The sequence below is a fragment of the Drosophila guanche genome, unplaced genomic scaffold (assembly GCF_900245975.1).
Source record: "Drosophila guanche unplaced genomic scaffold, DGUA_6, whole genome shotgun sequence".
NCBI classification, from domain to species: domain Eukaryota; kingdom Metazoa; phylum Arthropoda; class Insecta; order Diptera; family Drosophilidae; genus Drosophila; species Drosophila guanche.
The window spans coordinates 2,880,150-2,897,044 of NW_022995743.1; the positions used below are offsets into that span (position 1 = coordinate 2,880,150).

General features: G+C 44.2%; 7 protein-coding genes across 9 annotated transcripts; 2 read left to right on the top strand and 5 right to left on the bottom strand.

Annotated features, from left to right (window-relative positions):
* Window positions 1-312: 312 nt before the first annotated feature.
* On the top strand, window positions 313-2,001 carry LOC117582741 (protein 60A). The gene has a single exon (XM_034270681.1). It carries the CDS (start codon window positions 499-501, stop codon window positions 1,876-1,878), a length of 1,380 nt encoding a protein of 459 aa, XP_034126572.1. The 5' UTR covers window positions 313-498; the 3' UTR covers window positions 1,879-2,001.
* A 115-nt stretch (window positions 2,002-2,116) lies between these two features.
* LOC117582734 (benign gonial cell neoplasm protein) lies at window positions 2,117-7,391 on the bottom strand. Its single transcript, XM_034270667.1, has 5 exons — window positions 5,829-7,391; window positions 4,203-4,550; window positions 3,177-4,148; window positions 2,428-3,118; window positions 2,117-2,365 (listed from the first exon to the last, which is right to left on the bottom strand). Exons 1-5 carry the CDS (start codon window positions 7,321-7,323, stop codon window positions 2,230-2,232), a joined length of 3,642 nt encoding a protein of 1,213 aa, XP_034126558.1. The 5' UTR covers window positions 7,324-7,391; the 3' UTR covers window positions 2,117-2,229.
* Window positions 4,594-5,654, bottom strand: LOC117582749 (partner of Y14 and mago). Its single transcript, XM_034270693.1, has one exon. It carries the CDS (start codon window positions 5,568-5,570, stop codon window positions 4,980-4,982), a length of 591 nt encoding a protein of 196 aa, XP_034126584.1. The 5' UTR covers window positions 5,571-5,654; the 3' UTR covers window positions 4,594-4,979.
* A 611-nt stretch (window positions 7,392-8,002) lies between the features above and the next one.
* Window positions 8,003-11,237, bottom strand: LOC117586737 (TAR DNA-binding protein 43). 3 transcript variants are annotated; one of them, XM_034277039.1, is made up of 7 exons: window positions 10,888-11,237; window positions 9,935-10,197; window positions 9,559-9,869; window positions 9,294-9,498; window positions 8,570-9,219; window positions 8,358-8,510; window positions 8,003-8,291 (listed from the first exon to the last, which is right to left on the bottom strand). In XM_034277039.1, the coding sequence occupies exons 2-7, from the start codon at window positions 10,173-10,175 to the stop codon at window positions 8,208-8,210; spliced, it is 1,644 nt and encodes a 547-aa protein (XP_034132930.1). In that variant the 5' UTR covers window positions 10,176-10,197; window positions 10,888-11,237; the 3' UTR covers window positions 8,003-8,207. The 3 variants fall into 3 exon arrangements, with proteins under 3 accessions (XP_034132930.1, XP_034132947.1, XP_034132938.1); XM_034277056.1 differs by having other exon boundaries at window positions 8,358-8,521; window positions 9,055-9,219; window positions 9,935-10,198; window positions 10,886-11,234; XM_034277047.1 differs by having other exon boundaries at window positions 9,935-10,198; window positions 11,156-11,232.
* A 773-nt stretch (window positions 11,238-12,010) lies between these two features.
* On the bottom strand, window positions 12,011-13,908 carry LOC117581499 (ceramide phosphoethanolamine synthase). Its single transcript, XM_034268754.1, has 2 exons — window positions 13,743-13,908; window positions 12,011-13,252 (listed from the first exon to the last, which is right to left on the bottom strand). The coding sequence occupies exon 2, from the start codon at window positions 13,209-13,211 to the stop codon at window positions 12,057-12,059; it is 1,155 nt and encodes a 384-aa protein (XP_034124645.1). The 5' UTR covers window positions 13,212-13,252; window positions 13,743-13,908; the 3' UTR covers window positions 12,011-12,056.
* A 112-nt stretch (window positions 13,909-14,020) lies between these two features.
* On the top strand, window positions 14,021-14,892 carry LOC117581503 (NADH dehydrogenase [ubiquinone] 1 alpha subcomplex assembly factor 3). The gene is made up of 3 exons (XM_034268769.1): window positions 14,021-14,348; window positions 14,424-14,622; window positions 14,684-14,892. Exons 1-3 carry the CDS (start codon window positions 14,026-14,028, stop codon window positions 14,822-14,824), a joined length of 663 nt encoding a protein of 220 aa, XP_034124660.1. The 5' UTR covers window positions 14,021-14,025; the 3' UTR covers window positions 14,825-14,892.
* A 5-nt stretch (window positions 14,893-14,897) lies between these two features.
* LOC117581491 (trifunctional enzyme subunit beta, mitochondrial) lies at window positions 14,898-16,843 on the bottom strand. Its single transcript, XM_034268741.1, has 4 exons — window positions 16,697-16,843; window positions 16,301-16,460; window positions 16,072-16,246; window positions 14,898-16,006 (listed from the first exon to the last, which is right to left on the bottom strand). The coding sequence occupies exons 1-4, from the start codon at window positions 16,764-16,766 to the stop codon at window positions 14,996-14,998; spliced, it is 1,416 nt and encodes a 471-aa protein (XP_034124632.1). The 5' UTR covers window positions 16,767-16,843; the 3' UTR covers window positions 14,898-14,995.
* Window positions 16,844-16,895: the final 52 nt, after the last annotated feature.

Consider the following 16,895-nt stretch of genomic DNA (forward strand, 5'->3'; position numbering starts at 1 on the left):
TCTTATTTTGAGAATATACCGTAATTGCTAAACGACTTTTCTCGATTTTGATATTCTGATCTATATTACCAGCTAGTTGAGATTCCCAGCGCAAAAACTATAATTTTGTTAAATTCATCAGTCTTTTCTCCACGAGATTGGCTAGCTTTCATGAATTTTTCTTTTGTATCGTTTTAAAAATAAGCTTTAAATTAAAGATGTAAACAAAAAAAAAGTGCATACAAGAAATAAACTAGATTATTGTTCGGTGTTTTCTTTCCAGCCCTGAAGATCGCTCTGCCAACTGATTCAAAATCTTAAGAAAAAATGCATCTTCAAGATACACACAAAAAAAAAAAAACAATCTGAATCTGTATACAAAGTGCGTCAGAATTTTCCACGAGAATTCTGGTCATTAAAAAACGATTAAAGAGCAATAAATGTCTACGGCTAACTAAATGCCAACGTGCAGAAGATAGCTCCCGTACACAAAACCAATTACTGTGATCCTTCCGGAGCATGAGCATCATGTTTTCGAGTGTGCGGAATACTTCGGAAGCTGTGGCGGCACTCGCCTCACTGGCTCTGGGACTGGTTCTGCTTATATTCTTATCTACAACGCCGACTGTGATTGATGCCACCCAGTCAGGGATCTACATAGACAACGGCAAAGATCAGACGGTCATGCACCGCGTGCTCAGCGACGACGACAAGCTGGATGTATCGTACGAGATACTAGAGTTCCTGGGCATAGCCGAGCGCCCCTCCCACCACAGTAGCCATCAATTGTCTTTGAGAAAGTCGGCACCGAAATTTCTGCTGGACGTTTACCACCGCATCACGGAGGAGGAAGGTCTGGGCGGTGGCAATACCGATGAAACTGAGCGCAGTCACCGCTCAAAGCGAAACGCCGAAATGATGGCCGATGAAAGGATTGGAGATGGTGAAGAAAACTTCATTACGGATCTGGACAAGCGCGCCATAGATGAGAGCGACATTATAATGACTTTTTTGAACAAACGAAATCACAACGTGGAGGAACTGCGCCACGAACACGGTCGCCGCCTGTGGTTCGACGTCTCCAAGGTGCCAAACGATAACTATCTGGTGATGGCAGAGCTGCGCATCTACCAAAACTCCAACGAAGGCAAATGGCTGACAGCAAACAAGCAATTCACGATCACCGTCTACTCCATGGGATTAGATGAGTCGGGTCAGAATACGATGGAAGCGCTGTCCTCGGTGAACACCACTGGCGACTACGTCGGCTGGCTGGAGATGAACGTGACTGAGGGTCTGCACGAGTGGTTGATCCATTCCAAGGAGAACCACGGCATTTACATTGGAGCGCACGCAGTCAATCGGCCGGATCGAGAAGTCAAACTGGACGACATTGGACTGATCCACCGCAAAGTGGACGACGAATATCAGCCATTTATGATTGGATTCTTCAGGGGGCCCGAGCTGATCAAGACAACCTCGCACAGCAGCCACCACAGAAGCAAGCGGAGCACGCTGCATCAGCGCAAGAAAAAGAAGTCGGTGCCGGTGCATCCCTTTTTGGAAGTGCCCATCGAGAATACACGCAGCTGCCAGATGCAAACGCTCTACATTGACTTTAAGGATTTGGGCTGGCACGATTGGATAATCGCCCCCGAGGGCTATGGGGCGTTCTATTGCAGCGGCGAATGCAATTTCCCACTCAATGCGCACATGAATGCCACCAATCATGCCATTGTGCAGACACTGGTGCATCTGCTGGAGCCCAAGAAGGTGCCAAAGCCGTGCTGTGCACCGACGCGACTGGGCGCACTGCCTGTGCTGTATCATCTCAATGATGAGAATGTCAACCTGAAGAAGTATAGAAATATGATTGTGAAATCCTGCGGGTGCCATTGAATCCAATTTATAAACTAATCTAAGCATTTTAAAGCATTTCTGTGTAGATGTACCGTCTCGTCTGTGTACTAATCTCGAATATTTTTATAGAAATATTAAAAGCAGTGCCTAACCAAGAGAAAACGAGAAGTATTGATTCTGCAGGAATGTCTTTATTCAATACGACTTCATTTTGATACGATTTTTAGTACGTTACATACATATTTCATAACAAATAACATAATTCATTGATTTCATCAACTCAAAACAATATCTCCAACTTTCTCAGAGTTTCACATAAAGGCGTACAAAGATTAAATGATATTTTTGATTGTGCGGCTCGTCAGCCCATAAGGAACGATTCGTTTACATTTATCGCTTGTGAATCCAATGATGGCGAAAGGCGAACAAGTCCATAATTAAGTTTCCAACTCGTTTATCAATAAGACTACAAATTAAACGGCCATCAAAGTTGGGCATGCTAACACTTATCGATCGACAAGCTTCACTGGAAGAGAGAATGCGGCTCACATTAGGACGAGTTACGTTCGTTTTCTCTAATATACTTACATAATTTCATACACTGGAATAACATTGCGAAAATATTCCTTCAATGTGAATACTCCGTTGATGGTTTTGGCACGGCTGATGCTCAACATTTCATCCTCATTCTTTTTATACAAAATCACGAAAATGTGTCGATTGGGCGACTCGATGGGTCTGGCAAATTTGCCCAGCACGGATTCGATAAAGGGAGTGCTGCTGCTCTTGTAGAAATCCTCGCAGGTTTCTTTGGTGTGCAGCACAAAGAACTGTCGCTCAATAAAGTGCGAATGGACGTCAAAATATGATGATAACGGCCGCTTGACCAGAATATCTTTGCTATCTTCTATTTCCTGATTCCAGCTAAAGTGACGATTCACCGTCAGCAGGTAAGTGGTTGGCAGCTTCACAATTGGATGATAATGAATGTTTGGAGTCTTTGAGAAACCCACTGCCAGATCTTCATTTTCAAAAACTTTGGCTAGCGTTTCATTGATCAAGCCCTGGTTGACCATGAGGAGAGAGTCGGCGTTCCATTTGTCCTGATCGCTGCAGTGCTTCAGAAATTCATGGTATCCATCGTAGAAACATTGACGAGTTTTTATGACCAACTCGGCTACAGTTTTTGGCATAACCATCCAGAGCCATTCATCGATGTAGATATTGACATTATCATTTTGACTTGGGCTTATCTGGGAATTTCTGATGCGGCTGGGACCTAGCAAACGAATGCAATCAATTAGTGAGGCTCCTTAGGCTGTTGTCAGCAAACTTACCCGCAAACATGGCCACTGCCATGGGGAGTACCATGGTGGCATATAAAATGTAATTCCTCTGCTTGGTGCACACAACCCAGGGGCTGCGGAAATTAAGAGCTGAGCTGCTAAATGGCTCTAGGAAGTCACGCAGCACTGTGTTTGGGTGCAGGTGCATCCTCTCCGAATAGGCCGATTTGAGACACGATTTATTAACATCCAGAACACAGATATTTGGATACATGCCGCCGGTTAGGGCCGCCTTAACCACGTGCCAATTGCCCGACAATACGTTCAGATTCTTCATGGTCATCGTGCCACGGAAATGAATCAAGTTTGCAGCTCGCAGCGAGCTCACAATATTGGAGCGAATGAAGCTCAGCTGCTCCATCAGTCCATTGAGAATAAAGTCGTACTCATTGGTGAAGTACAGAATTGGCATCTTGCTCTTTTGACTATTCTGCCAGTCCTGAAACAATCGCAGGAATATAAAGTGATCCGAGAACTGGTTGTCTGCCAGGCGGCCACGTTCATTCTTGATGAGGTTTTGTATATAAATCGTGAAGCGATCCCACAAGCTGTCAATGTCCTCAGTGAAGGGAATGCTCAACGGATCGGCAGTGGAGAGCGATGTCACTATGGTCAGTACTGGATCAATGCATTGCAGAAGAATTCCATAGATCAACATGCGTCCCAGCTGGCAGGGCACGGGTATGTCGAGCAGGCGGCAGCCCAGCCAAGTGAGTTCTTCCACCTCGTTTAGGGCTTCAATTTTCTTCAACAGCTGCACAGCATGGTGCACATTGATGACTGGCGGTGGCGAAATGGTTTGGCCCAGATATTCACTGATAATCTTGTGGGGCGATAGCGCCTTCACCGTCAAACATATCTTGTCCAGCTGGATTCTCTGCAGCTGGGCTGGGCTGCTTTCGGTTAGCATATTGAACGTGGTCTTGGACAACAAGCGAAAGCATTGCGTGTCGGAAGCAGCTCCTGGAAAAAACAATACGTTAGAGTTAGCTCAAATCATCGAAAGGGAAGCTTTACCATCGAGTAAGGATTCCCTTCGTAGCAGACAATCTTTGGCCACCCATTCGTATCGGTGTTCAGCACAGTAGTTGCTACAATTGTAAACGAAATACTGTTTGCAGGCAGTGTCGATAACGTACTTGAACGACACCTGCAACGGCAACGATTCAACTATATCCGTGGCCAGCACCACCTTGTCCGTGTCTTGGCGAGCATTAACCAACTCGTCAATGTATTCAACGCCCATATTTTCGTGCAGCAGAAATATGGAGAATTCCTGCAGCTTGCCGCACATGTAATGACTAAGCAGCATGTAGTTGAGCTTAACAATATGATAGTAGGTGGGCAAAATTACCAAAATGTTGCCTGCAAAAGAGAGTTGGAGAGAGAGAGAGAGAGGATATATGGATTAGCGGACATATCCATAAAAGAGAGTTTTGTTGATTTATTAAATCTGATTTACAATATTGTTTTTGTTTTTTTCCTACGCAAATACACCCGGCGATTCCTTGAATCCAAATGAAATGAAACTGAACATTGAAGACAGATGCACTCTGATGATACACAATTATCCGATACATATATATGTCTAACATGGCATTTCTTAAACTATAACTAATATGTAGAACTATTTAACAGGCATAAATGAGTGTGTGTGTTTGGGCTTTCCGGGCAGAGTGACGCGACATCATCAGGTCTGGTGTGTAATCTTTAAGTTTAAGTGTAAGCGTTAGAAATGCCTGCCGACTAAGGCAGAGGCAGAGACAGATACAGCGAGTTAAGTTCAACATTTTGCTATGATTGTGCAGAATCGCTGCTGTTCTCCAGTGCCGCTAGCTGCTTTAGGATTTCGGCTTTCTTTTTCACCTTGTCCAGCTGATCTTTGTCCAACTTTTTGTGTTCGCCGGCCTGAATCCTGCTCTCGATTTGCTCGATTTCTCGGATTTTCTTGCGTAGCTTTTTCAACTGCTTCTCCGTGTCGACATCTTCGGGCACGTTGAGCGTCAATTTATCCGCCAGAGCGTCTGATATCACATTGACATTGGCCTTGCTGTCGTTCGAGGGTTGACTGCTAACCTTGAGCGGGGATCCGGCACTGCTGCCACTTGGTGCAATTCCATCCTTGTCCTTGTCCTGCTTCTTGGCTCTCGTTCGCTCCTGCTTCTCGCGTTCTTTCTTTGACTCTGCCGCGAGAATGGGGCACATGCCAGGCGGAACTCCAGTCTGTCTTTGGGCGACAAACTGCTTGCCCTTGCTCTCGTACAACGGCACCTCCTCCTGGGGCACATATCCATCCTTCACACGACGCGCCTTGCGCCAAGTGCCATCTGGACGCTTTGTGGCCGGGATAAACTTCCCCTCGCTGCTTTGCTGATAGGTGCTCATATTTCTGGTTTCTGGTGTTTCAGCCAATGCCTGCCCTGGTTCTATATTCTATTAAAAAACAATGCCAATATATGGCAAAGGGCGATATGTATCGATACTGCGATAGTTGCGCACATGGTGGTGGAACACGTTCCAGGGCAGCAACACAACACAACACGATGAATCCAAATTTTATGCAAATTCAATACATATAGTACAAATAACCGTTACTAACTGAACAATAGGTATCTCTCACTTAGCCTTACAGTAGAGACTTACCCGATGGATATTCCGGCTTGGTGCGCAACAAGTAAAACAAATCAATTATAAGATCGTAGTCCACAAACTCAGGCTTGGCGCTTTTAATTGCATTGCCACGCAGACTGAAGCTGTTGAGGATGTCAATGCACTCATTCTTTTCCATCGATGCGGCCACTGTGATGGCATTCTGAAGCTGCTCATCCGCTACGTAGGGATCCGCACCCATGTAGAGCAAGACGCGCAGGTGGCTGGGATTGTTGTGCTGAGCCGCAATAATCACAGCAGTCTTGCCGGTCGTCGAGTGGCGGTAGTTGACCGGCACCAGGTCGTAGTTGACGGCATACAGAAACGGACGAATAGAAAGATCCGAGCCGAACTCCTCGTACGCCTCCAGACACTTATCCATTTGCTCATTTCTGGGTGTCTTGGTTCTGTACACCTCCGGCGTCTCCTTGTATATGTCCTGTCCCTTGTGTATGCCTGCCACTGAGATGCGACTGTGAATATCGCCCAAGTAAGAAATGCTTGGCGCCGTTTTTGGTGCTCCCTCCTTCGGGATAAATTCGGTGCCTTCTTCGAAAAATTCGGTAAACTTCCTAGCGTCTGCCATTTGGCACAACAGAACGACTCTCAGATTTTGGTGCTGGGTTAGGGCAATGCGCAGTTCGCTGAGCAACACGTCGATATAGGGATCGTGTAGGTCCACGTCGTTTACAATAAAATGACTGATGTTAAGGCACTTCTGTTTGGTCAGCGAGCGCAGCACGTACTGCGCCGTGGAGCATATTATGTGCGTTTCCGAGCTAATGTTGCTGCTGTGCGGCAACTGAATTCCCACAGTCTCGCCCAAATCCTCAGCGAAGTAGTGGGCCAAGCGCTTGCTATTGTGCAGCGCCAAAACGTTTTCCTTCTCAATGCAAATGATCTTCGCATTTGTCTTCTTCGCCTCGCAGTCTTCGAAAATGAGTAGCGGCATATAAACCGATTTGTCCCACGAGAGATCGGCACTGAACACCACAACACGCTGTTTGTATAGCATCTGCATAACGGTATCCATGAATGAATAGCCAGGAAACTGTTTTAGCAAATTGCGTTGTGTATCGTCCTTAATGCGCTGCGTGGGCGGCTTGATAGTCGGAAATGGCAGATGAGGCACCATAATCTCCGCAACGCACGCACGCTGTGGTATAAAATCTGAGCTCAATCTAAGCTCGTCCTTGCCCAAGTTGGTTGTTCGCCCCAACATGGTCAGAATGTTTATTGCCGTCGCGGGCGAGAACGTCATTATTTTGGGCTCCTCAAGGTAATGGCGGCAAGTGCGCTTGAAGACTTTGATCATTTCGCCATTGCTAAACATGCGTTGTGTGAGCAAGCCCAAGGAGCGCGCGTATTGCTGGAAAATGTCGTGCTCTGTCGATCGAAATGTGCATGGAAACTCTTGGCAGCATCGCCGACCAGCCACAAAGTACAGCAATTGCTGCGGAATAAACTTATCCTGTATAATTTCGTTCATTTTGAGCAAAACTTTAGCCAAAAGAGATTTTTTAACACAATCTGGCCGCTTTCCGTTAATGTCAAAATTCGTGCGCGTCAATGGATCCAGTGTGACAGCGGATTTATCGATACCATATACCTTGTCATTTTAAAAATATACCGAAAAATAACATAAATCTTAAATAATTTTCTTTGATTTTGCGATTCTATATAACATTACCAGCTAGTTGGGACTCTTGGCGCTTAAACTAAGATTTTATCCAATTTATCAATACATTTTTCACACGATTGGATAGTTTTCATGACTTCCTTTTATTAGATTGCCTACAAAATAAGGATCAGACTAACAAGGTAATACATTCTCGATCTCTATAATCTGAAAATGGTATATGTGGACTAATTATTGTAAAGGTTCAATTGTGTATTATCCCAGTTAAACAAATTAAAATCAGCTTTTGCCTTATTGGATTTTATTTTTTCAACTATAGATGAAGTGATATTATGTCTTTTACACCGATGTAGTTAGTCTATGTTTCTCCGACATTGCATATATAGAAATTCTAGGGAAATATATTCCAATGTATGCATACCCTGCAGGGTATTCAAACTTCGCAGCGCTCAGAACAAAGCATGCCCAAAACCACGCGATGTTGGTCAGTCCGATCATATTTTCGTGGCGAATCAAATCAAGATAATAGTAAAATAAATAACACATTTATTGCATTATTTATAAGTCGTTGAACTACAAGGGCATATAAACTTCGGGCCTCCGATGTTATATTTCCTGCATTTTTAATAGTAGAATAGAATAGACATTTAAATAAACTACACAAGTTGTGGTTAAACAAAGGTTTACTTCTTAAACAAAAATTGTTTTTTACCAATTCTAGTTGGTAAATATACTCAAAGAAAATTGGATTTCTCCACAGAGTTTTGGGAGCCGCTGCTCTGATTGGACCAACCAGCGTTGCCGGGTGCACAGCCATTCTGGAATGAAGATAATACAAAATAAGTTATTTACATAAGTGGATGGAATTTTAGTGGATAACTAACCTGTTGGTCGTTACAGGAAGAATTGTCAACTTTAATCATTCCACCGGGTCCTGAATTATTTGGGTTGTTTGATCCTTTTCGGCCGCCGTAGTTCACGTTGTTGTTGGCATTGTGGCCGCCGTTTTGAGCCATCCATGATAAAAAATTGCCACCCTGAAAAGTAACTGAGAGAGTTTTTTGTTTGAAACAATGATAGAGTTTAGAAGGCTTGCCTGCTGGTCCTGGTTTTGATTTTGCAGCTGATTGCCCACAAGGCTCCACTGATTCAACGCAGCAGCAACCAAAGCAGGGTTGATCGGCAATGAGTTTAAATTAAGTCCGACCCCCAAAGGGTTGTTCATGTTCTGTCCTTGGTTGGACGAGCTCGATCCTTGCGAATTAATGCCTAATGCTTGTAAGTTAGGCATGTCCAAGGGTCCCCTGTTCATCCAGCCGCCACTGCCAACGTTTCCGTTGTGGGGCTGGTTCATTCCATGAAAGTTTCCCTGTCTATTGTAGGGAGCGCCACCATCCTGGCGGTTAATGTGCCCACCACTAGCGTGATTACTACTATTATTATGGTAGCCCCCACCCGCATTGCCACCATAATTATGTCCGCCCATTCCGTAACCACCACTGGCATTGTTGCTGTGACTGTGACTGTGACTATTGGCGATATTCGGGTTCTCACCACCGTGTGCATTGTGTTGATTATTACCTCTGTGGTGCCCACTTCGGCCAGGATGTGACGTCATATGGTTGCCTTGAGGATGATACGAATGCATGCCATAGCTGTTGCCCGAGCTATAATTGTAGTTCTGTCCTTGGTGGCTTCTGCTCTGCTCGGCCTTCGGTGCAGCATTCGAAACATGAACTGAGACACCTATAGAAGCCACGAACGAAACGAAGCAGGTTATCGCTATGGTTGTCTCGGACTCGCACAAACGTTGCTCTTACCTTTGATTATATGATCCTCGCCGCACAGGGATTGCGCTACATCTGGATCGAAAAATGTGACAAAGCTAAAGGCTCGAAATGGCCGGGGAATAAACACATCGGTGACCTCGCCAAACTTTGAGAAATATTCGCGCAAATCGTCCGAATTTATGTCCTCTGTGCAGCGACCAACGAAGACTTTGCATGGCACCTGATGACCTACCCCCTGTAAGACGATTTTGATTAGTTTAATAACATAATAAACCTGGATGTGAGTGTGCATTACCTTTGAATTTGGAACTTTAACCTCGCACCAGCGACCATCGATGAGGTGCCGGTTAGAGAGTACACGCATCTGAGCATCGTACGAACCGAAACGCACGAAGCCAAAACCTTTGGACTGTCCGGACTTGACGTCCTTCTTGATCTGCGCCATTAGCACTTCTCCATAGCTCTCAAAGTATTCCCGCAAGCTGTCCTCGGTTGTTTTCCAAGGGAGTCCCAGAACAATGAGATCAGTGCAGCGCAGCCGCGTCTCGATGCGTTTCGTTTTGGCTGTTGAATTCTCTAAATTATCATCGCTCTTGCGTTTGTTTTCTATAAGAGGGAAAGCAATGTGATAAGAGATATTTGCAGAGAATATCGTGTTGCATGTGATTTACCTTTGGGAAAGACACAAAAGTAAATGTATTCACCCCAACCGGAGTCTACGCTTGGTGGAAATAGTCGGCCCTCGTTTGACCGAACGCCGCGCACGGCCTTGGTGTCCATGTTGCGGTACTTGAGGCCGCATGAGCCGGGAAACTGTGCCTGCAGAGTCGACAGCAGCAGTGTGCCATCTTCCTCAGCTGGCAGCTCGATGGGCTCATCACCCTCCTCCTCCGACACTTGAACAAAATCCATAACTATGTCTTCTCTGAGTAACACTAAAATGACAGGAAAGTTAATGCAATGTTCTGAGCAAGCGGTTCCACACGTCGCTCTGTTCTTGATCCATCATTCAATCAACTGAAGCATCCCACTTGGTAATATACTCGTACATATTCAGATCAGATTCTATCTATGCTACATACATAAAATGCACTCAACTCAACTCAACTCATTCGTCTCATACTTTCTTTCAAAATAAACCAAACAAACAAACAAACCATTTGATGCTCAGATTCAAATCAAACAAAACGAAGATCCAAAATGTCTACGTCTGAAAATTTAGATGTCTCCGAAAAAGTGAACTTTAGAAGATTTATCTCTTACAACGCTAGCCATGTTCTTTTCTTATAAAAAAAAAACAAAGAAAATGTGAAAATATCGATTGAACTAGATAAAAACCAATATGCATAATTAACTTCTGTGTACATATTTCGAAATGTCGATAAGTCTTTAAATGTAGTCCTACGAGGTTATGTTTTGTATGGAAAAAAACGCAAACAGCTCTCTAAACGGAAAAAATTCAATGGGGATCAAAGTGAGGGAAGGGAAGGGCAGATTGGCCTAGAGGAAGCAGTATGTACATACATATGTCATGTGGGTGCACACACACACACAGAAACACACACATGCATGCATATGTACATATAGCGCATCCTAAATGGTGGTTACACAACGATTCTTACACTATTGATAGGGGTTAGATGTAACACCACAGACGTAGTGCCTGTAATATCTGGTATCTGATTTCTGGTAGCGCTCGCACACGTACGTAATGTTTTATATGGTATTATGTATGTATTTGCATTTATGCTCGCTCGCTCGCTCGCTCACACACAGGCAAAACCAGAGAAATCACTTTTTCTTTTCACGCTCGTTTTTTCGACACAACACACGCCATTTAAATATGCACATCCACTTTCAATTAGTGCGTAATAAATACAAAGAATATTTACAATTTCATTGTTAATGACTTTGATTTAGTAAATAACACCATTTTTCCTTTGCTTGCTGAAAAATATTTTTTTTGTATGTATTGGGTGGTCGCACGACGATCAGTGTGGCCGCGGAATTATCGATCAAATATACCTCACGAGCCCTAAAAATATACCAAAATATACCTTCTCATTTTATTAATATACCGTAATCTTGAATCGAATAATTATTCTCAATTTTGATGATATATTTATTATTAATAGCTAGTTAGGATTCTTAGTTATTTTTAGCGACTTCCTTTTATTGGATTGTTTGCAAATTAAGTTTGAAAAACTAAAAAAGGTAAACAGAAATGTCACAAATTATGAATACCCATGGTGCGCTGTTTTGAAACAGTTGAAACGAAACAAAAATCAACTACATATGTTTTCCACTTGTTCCACTGTTTCTGAATGATCAAATTAATCTCATTATCAAATATATATTAATGCAATTAAATAGATTATATTGAAAGCGACCAATCTAGTACTGTCAAAGCAGATGTTGAAAATAAAATCACGATAATCCCAGATCTGCGACCCGTTTCTGAATACCTACCAAACTACAGGTGTCCCAGGAATTGTATAATTCGAAAAGTTTTTATAACAATTTATTATAGATTTATTGATCAATAACATTGTTATCACAGCTGAAGACTTGTTCTTGTAGTCGGCTTTAACAAAAAGTTGCACTGTATGAAAGGATGCATTAGTTTTGTTTTGTGTACTTTGTTGAAATATTGATGTTTGCCAGGTGCCAGGTGTAGTGTAGTGTGAAAACGTGTAAGAGACATTATATAGATACAAGATATAAACAATAAAAAAGGCATCGTTGTATTCCGCTACACAAATATTATTGTATTTTCTCGTAATATTAATAAAATCACAGTGAAATATTACTGCACGCTGACGAATTAAAAATGTAGTTCTGGGCCTCCAAAATGTGCATTTCCGTTAAGCAAATTGCAACCAACAATATAATATAACCGCTATAACGTATCGTTCTCAAAAAGTCCCAAAGCTTGTCGCAAAAAATGCTGAGCAGCACGAGGTGGAGCAACGAGTGTACATTAACAATGCGCCACATCCACGCCACACAGAAGAACCAAGTGGATTTGAATACGTAGTTCTGGCAAAGGTACTGGCTGCTGCTCACATCTTCACGCTCCAGCATATTCTGGTAGACCGCTATATAGCGATTCCATGCAGTCGAACTGAGCAGCAGTTGGCCCGTGAAGCTAATCACATTTTTGGCCACTTTTCGTGTGGTTGCCTTCATTTTTGGAATCATTGTCGGCTCAGGTGATTTGGCGTCACTCATTGGTATGATCGAGTAGCCCCGTCGAGGCGGGTTGTTTTTCAGGTAAAAGAAGATGCCCAGCAGTAGGGCAATGCAGCCGAGTCCATCGCACAGGCCGTCTACATAGTAGCCGGACGTGCCAATTTCGGAACGCTCCCCACGAATATGTTTCCTCACGCGGGCCACATGTCCATCCAAATCGTCCAGGAAGGTGCGTATCTGGAAGAGGAGCACGCCGAGTCGTCTGTATCCCAGGCTGTCGGACGCCACCAGCTTGCCGGACAAACATGCCACACCCACGTGGAAAAATGATATCATATTGGGCGTGATGAACGTGGAGCGAGAAAATCCAATTACATTGTCGAACATGGTGGCGAGCGGCGCGAAAAGGTAGTGGTTCGTGTGGTCCAGCAGAATGGCCTTGACAGTTACATGGCAGAGCGGGTTTATATCACAAGATATCCATGTGTGATCTTCATAGGACGGCTCCTTCTCAGCGGTGGGAAGTTTCGTGCTGCTGCTGCTGCTGCTGCTGAGGTCCGATGTTGCTGCTGGTGGTGCTAGCTGGGCTAGCGGCGAGGGTGCGGCTACTGTTGAGGTGTTCGTGTGGTAATTCCGTTCAATAACATAGTTGTGAATCCGCAGATATAGCTCCACATCCATAAAAATGTAGAAGATTATTAACAGAAACAGCAGCGTCAACAGTATCTTGCTGACTTGTGAACTGGGCCCAATCATGATGTTATTTTGAGGTAGCTTTCAATTCTAAATTCTTTCAACTGCAACGAAACGAGAAAAATTTTCGTTAGTGTTGATAGTTTATAAAGGTTAAAGTTTAATTAATGTTCTATACCCCAATAAACAGGCACACAGCCACACGCGTGCCCACACACATATTTACGTTTGTGTGCATGCATGACGACATGCACACATACCAGCTCCAGCGATTCTCCTTAGGAAGCGCTATCTACTCTAGGTATTTGTGGAAGCCATTAACATGTTCATGGATGTCATGGCTTAAGAGTATTATAGGGAATTGGCTCTGCTTATGACTATTACTAGGCAAGTTAACGCTTTTTAAAGCTCCTCAATAACAATGATTAATATGTATGTGTGCCGCAAGCAAATAAATTACGCACCCGTATGCCGTATGTATAGGAATGCTTGCGTTAGTGGGTGTGACAAAGTGCGAGCATATGCTGATATTAAGAACCAATAAATAGGCAATTCGGCATTGCTTAGATATGGAAAAATGAATGTTTAACTTACTTTTTTGCTGTTTCATTGCTCAACTCACAAATAACGTTCCTCTATCAAAACATCTTGTTTCGGCTGTTCTGCCTCTCTGTTGACGTTTCGCAGACACTTATTAGCGTAACTATGCGCAATTAACAACAATATATATATATATATAATAAATAAAAATAAGAAAATCTTGCCCAAAAGCACACGGAGTTGTAATAAATGGAATTAAATACCGATATGCTGCAAAAATACCTTCACCTCGATTGCGACATCAAAATATACCGAAATATCCCGGCCAGCTCGATACATGGTCATACTTATCGTGGAAATATACATCTGTTTTGGTTTTAAACAATTGCTAAATAGCTTAATTATGATTGCACAAACCTTAAGGAGCATTGCGCAAAGAAGTCGCAGTCTCCTCTTGCCACATGGATCCGGCTGCTGCCGGAAGCTGCACACCGGCCTGGCTGTTAACTTCAGCAAAGCCTACGACTACGATGGCAAAACAAAAGTCTCAATATTCAACACAGAAACAGACCTAGGACTTATGATTACCGGCTATAGTCAATATGGGTTCAGGCTGAACAACGACATGGTTCTAATTGGTCCAATCAGTGTGTTTCCTAGGTAAGTTTCCAACCAGAAGAACTCACAATCAATGGCGGTCGAATTATGTAAACATTCACATGAAATTGGTTCCAGGTCGGTTCTTTCCTGGAATGTGGACACGTTCGAGGACATCAACGAGGAAAGCCTCAGCTTGTTCCCCACTCTGGATCCCAAAATAGATGTGCTCATAATTGGCATTGGAGACCAAAGCCCAACGCCAACGCTGTCCAAGAGGATCGTAGAGTTCATGAAGAAATACAAAATAAACGTGGAAGTTCTTCGAACGGAACAGGTATGCAGTTTGCATGCAGTCTAGCTCAGAGCACTCTATATTATTCGCTACTTTGTTGCAGGCCTGTGCTACCTTTAACTTTCTAAATGCTGAGAGCAGAATGGTGGCATGTGCACTCATACCCCCGCTGCATCTGTCATACAACGAGAACGACATTCTGCAAACAAAGCTAAAGCAGAAGGAACTGTACGAGACCGATTAAGACTGAACGGTCTTCCTGTTTGTAGATTATTTGCGTCATTGTTAGGAATTAAACGAGCATATATATAACTTCAAAATTTCTTTACTCGTAGACATAGTTTTAAGTGTATAAAAGCTAAGGCATCAGACTGCAGTCAAACTGCAACTTTCCTTTATTGATTTCATTTCGATTTCAGTCGGCTGTTGCGCCAGGATAGCGCTCGATAAGCATGGCCACGCCCTGGCCGCCGGCTGCACAAGCTGCGACCACACCAAGTTTGCCATCTTCGCGCACCAACCGATTGGCCGTGTGCATGCACAGACGGACACCAGTGGCGGCAAAGGGATGGCCAATGGACAGGGAGCCGCCCCAGTTGTTCCATTTGGTCAGGTCTGGGGAGCCAACCTTCTCGCTCAGGCCCAGATATGTTTTGCAGAACCAATCCGAATCCAAGGCCTTCAGATTGGCCACAATTTGACCGGCAAACGCTTCATGGATCTCCCACGAATCAATGTCTTTCAGAGTGACGCCGGCTTTCTTCAAGAGTTTGGGAATGCCGTAGGCGGGACCCAGCAACAATTGGTCGACGGGATCTTGGGACACGTACAGGAAATCGCGTAGGAAGGCCTTCGGTTTCAGGCCAAGCTGTTTCGCTTTCTCTTCGGTCATGATCAGACAAGCAGAGGCACCATCGGTTAGGAATGAGGCGTTTGCGGCGGTAACGGTTCCGTAGGGCTTCACAAAAGCGGGCTTAAGTTTTGCCAAGCTCTCGGGAGTGGACACACGAATGCCATTGTCCTTGTCCACCACCTGATCGATGCCTTGCACCTTGAACGGAACCAGATCCGTGAAGTAACCCTTCTCCTGAGCTTGCTTTGCCAGCGTGTGCGATCTCAGGGCGTACTCGTCCTGTTCGGCGCGGGAAACATTAAATGCGGATGCCAGACGATCCGCCGAATGTCCCATTGTCTCGCCAGACGAAAACTCCGCAACGGCTGGGAGTTCGGGAGCCAAAAAGCCAGGTCGGAATGTTGACAACAAAGCCAAACGCTGGCCCAGAGTTTTAGCCTTATTCGCCTTTAGCATGAGGCCGCGCATCTTGCGTGAGTGGCGAATGGGGACATCTGACATAAACTCAACGCCGCCAGCCACAATGACATCGTATGTGTTGGTCGCAATCAAGCCCATGCCGGTGGTTATTGCCTGCAAAGAGTGGAATTTCGAGAATTACGATGAAATTAAAGGAATGACCGGGATTGCGGGATTACCGCATTGGAGCTGATGCAAGCCATTGTGACCGTGTGCGCGGGTGTTTTGTTGCTGAATCCAGCTGCGAGTGCTGCCTCGCGTGCGATATTCGAGGTCTTCACTTCTTGGATAACGCTGCCATAGACTATGTAGTCGATGAGCTCTTTGTCCAATCGATTCTTCTGCAACAGCGATCTTTGGAGGTTTATTAGAGTCAAAAAGCCAGAAATATTTAAATGCAGAACTTACAGAAGAGAGTGTCGGGCCAATTCGTGTGGCATAAGTTTCGAGTAGGAGGTTCCGGACGTCAAGAAGGGCGTGCGGACACCATCAACCAGCACAATATTTTGACCGTTTCTTTGCTTGGGCTGAGGTGCCGCCACGGCGGACGACAATGCCCTGCATTGAACTATATTCAAATAAAAGTTTGCTATTATTATGCATTGTATGGGTGATCAAGTTATGCCATGGCCAAGTCAAGTCTACTTATGATAAGCATCAGACGTCACAGCAGCCGATTATGTTGGACTTTGCCCCTTTCACATTCTTCTCTCTCCACAGTTGCCGGACAACCAAAGTCCAACAAGTGCGTCGCCTACACTTCGATTATGCTTCGATCCCACACTTATGCTCCACAACACTTACCTTTTCTGGATATGTTCAGAATGTTGAGGCCATTGCTCTTGCGGCCCAAAAGGCAGATATTTTGACTCATTTTTATTATAGTTTTCGGTTTATTTTATTTTGCGTCCAGCTGAGTATAAAGTGTAACCGCGGAATTATGGATCAAATATGCCGACAGACCCTTGGAAATATACCCTCGCAATATTTAAATATACCGAAA

What these genes read in the sequence shown, in the direction of transcription:
- LOC117581503 (XM_034268769.1), top strand. Translation starts at nt 14,026, where the DNA reads ATGGTCATACTTATCGTGGAAATATACATCTGTTTTGGTTTTAAACAA. An exon ending in CCAATCAGTGTGTTTCCTAG is followed by an intron (nt 14,349 to 14,423) that starts GTAAGTTTCCAA and finishes AATTGGTTCCAG; the next exon opens with GTCGGTTCTTTCCTGGAATG. An exon ending in AAGTTCTTCGAACGGAACAG is followed by an intron (nt 14,623 to 14,683) that starts GTATGCAGTTTG and finishes ACTTTGTTGCAG; the next exon opens with GCCTGTGCTACCTTTAACTT.
- LOC117581491 (XM_034268741.1), bottom strand. Translation starts at nt 16,766, where the DNA reads ATGAGTCAAAATATCTGCCTTTTGGGCCGCAAGAGCAATGGCCTCAAC. An exon ending in TCTGAACATATCCAGAAAAG is followed by an intron (nt 16,461 to 16,696) that starts GTAAGTGTTGTG and finishes ATTTGAATATAG; the next exon opens with TTCAATGCAGGGCATTGTCG. An exon ending in TTGGCCCGACACTCTCTTCT is followed by an intron (nt 16,247 to 16,300) that starts GTAAGTTCTGCA and finishes AAACCTCCAAAG; the next exon opens with ATCGCTGTTGCAGAAGAATC.
- LOC117581499 (XM_034268754.1), bottom strand. Translation starts at nt 13,211, where the DNA reads ATGATTGGGCCCAGTTCACAAGTCAGCAAGATACTGTTGACGCTGCTG.
- LOC117582749 (XM_034270693.1), bottom strand. Translation starts at nt 5,570, where the DNA reads ATGAGCACCTATCAGCAAAGCAGCGAGGGGAAGTTTATCCCGGCCACA.
- LOC117582741 (XM_034270681.1), top strand. Translation starts at nt 499, where the DNA reads ATGAGCATCATGTTTTCGAGTGTGCGGAATACTTCGGAAGCTGTGGCG.
- LOC117586737 (XM_034277039.1), bottom strand. Translation starts at nt 10,175, where the DNA reads ATGGATTTTGTTCAAGTGTCGGAGGAGGAGGGTGATGAGCCCATCGAG. An exon ending in CTTTTGTGTCTTTCCCAAAG is followed by an intron (nt 9,870 to 9,934) that starts GTAAATCACATG and finishes TCCCTCTTATAG; the next exon opens with AAAACAAACGCAAGAGCGAT. An exon ending in ATCAAAACCAGGACCAGCAG is followed by an intron (nt 8,511 to 8,569) that starts GCAAGCCTTCTA and finishes GTTACTTTTCAG; the next exon opens with GGTGGCAATTTTTTATCATG.
- LOC117582734 (XM_034270667.1), bottom strand. Translation starts at nt 7,323, where the DNA reads ATGAACGAAATTATACAGGATAAGTTTATTCCGCAGCAATTGCTGTAC. An exon ending in CAAGCCGGAATATCCATCGG is followed by an intron (nt 4,551 to 5,828) that starts GTAAGTCTCTAC and finishes TCTCTTTTGCAG; the next exon opens with GCAACATTTTGGTAATTTTG. An exon ending in GGCAGTGGCCATGTTTGCGG is followed by an intron (nt 3,119 to 3,176) that starts GTAAGTTTGCTG and finishes TTCGTTTGCTAG; the next exon opens with GTCCCAGCCGCATCAGAAAT.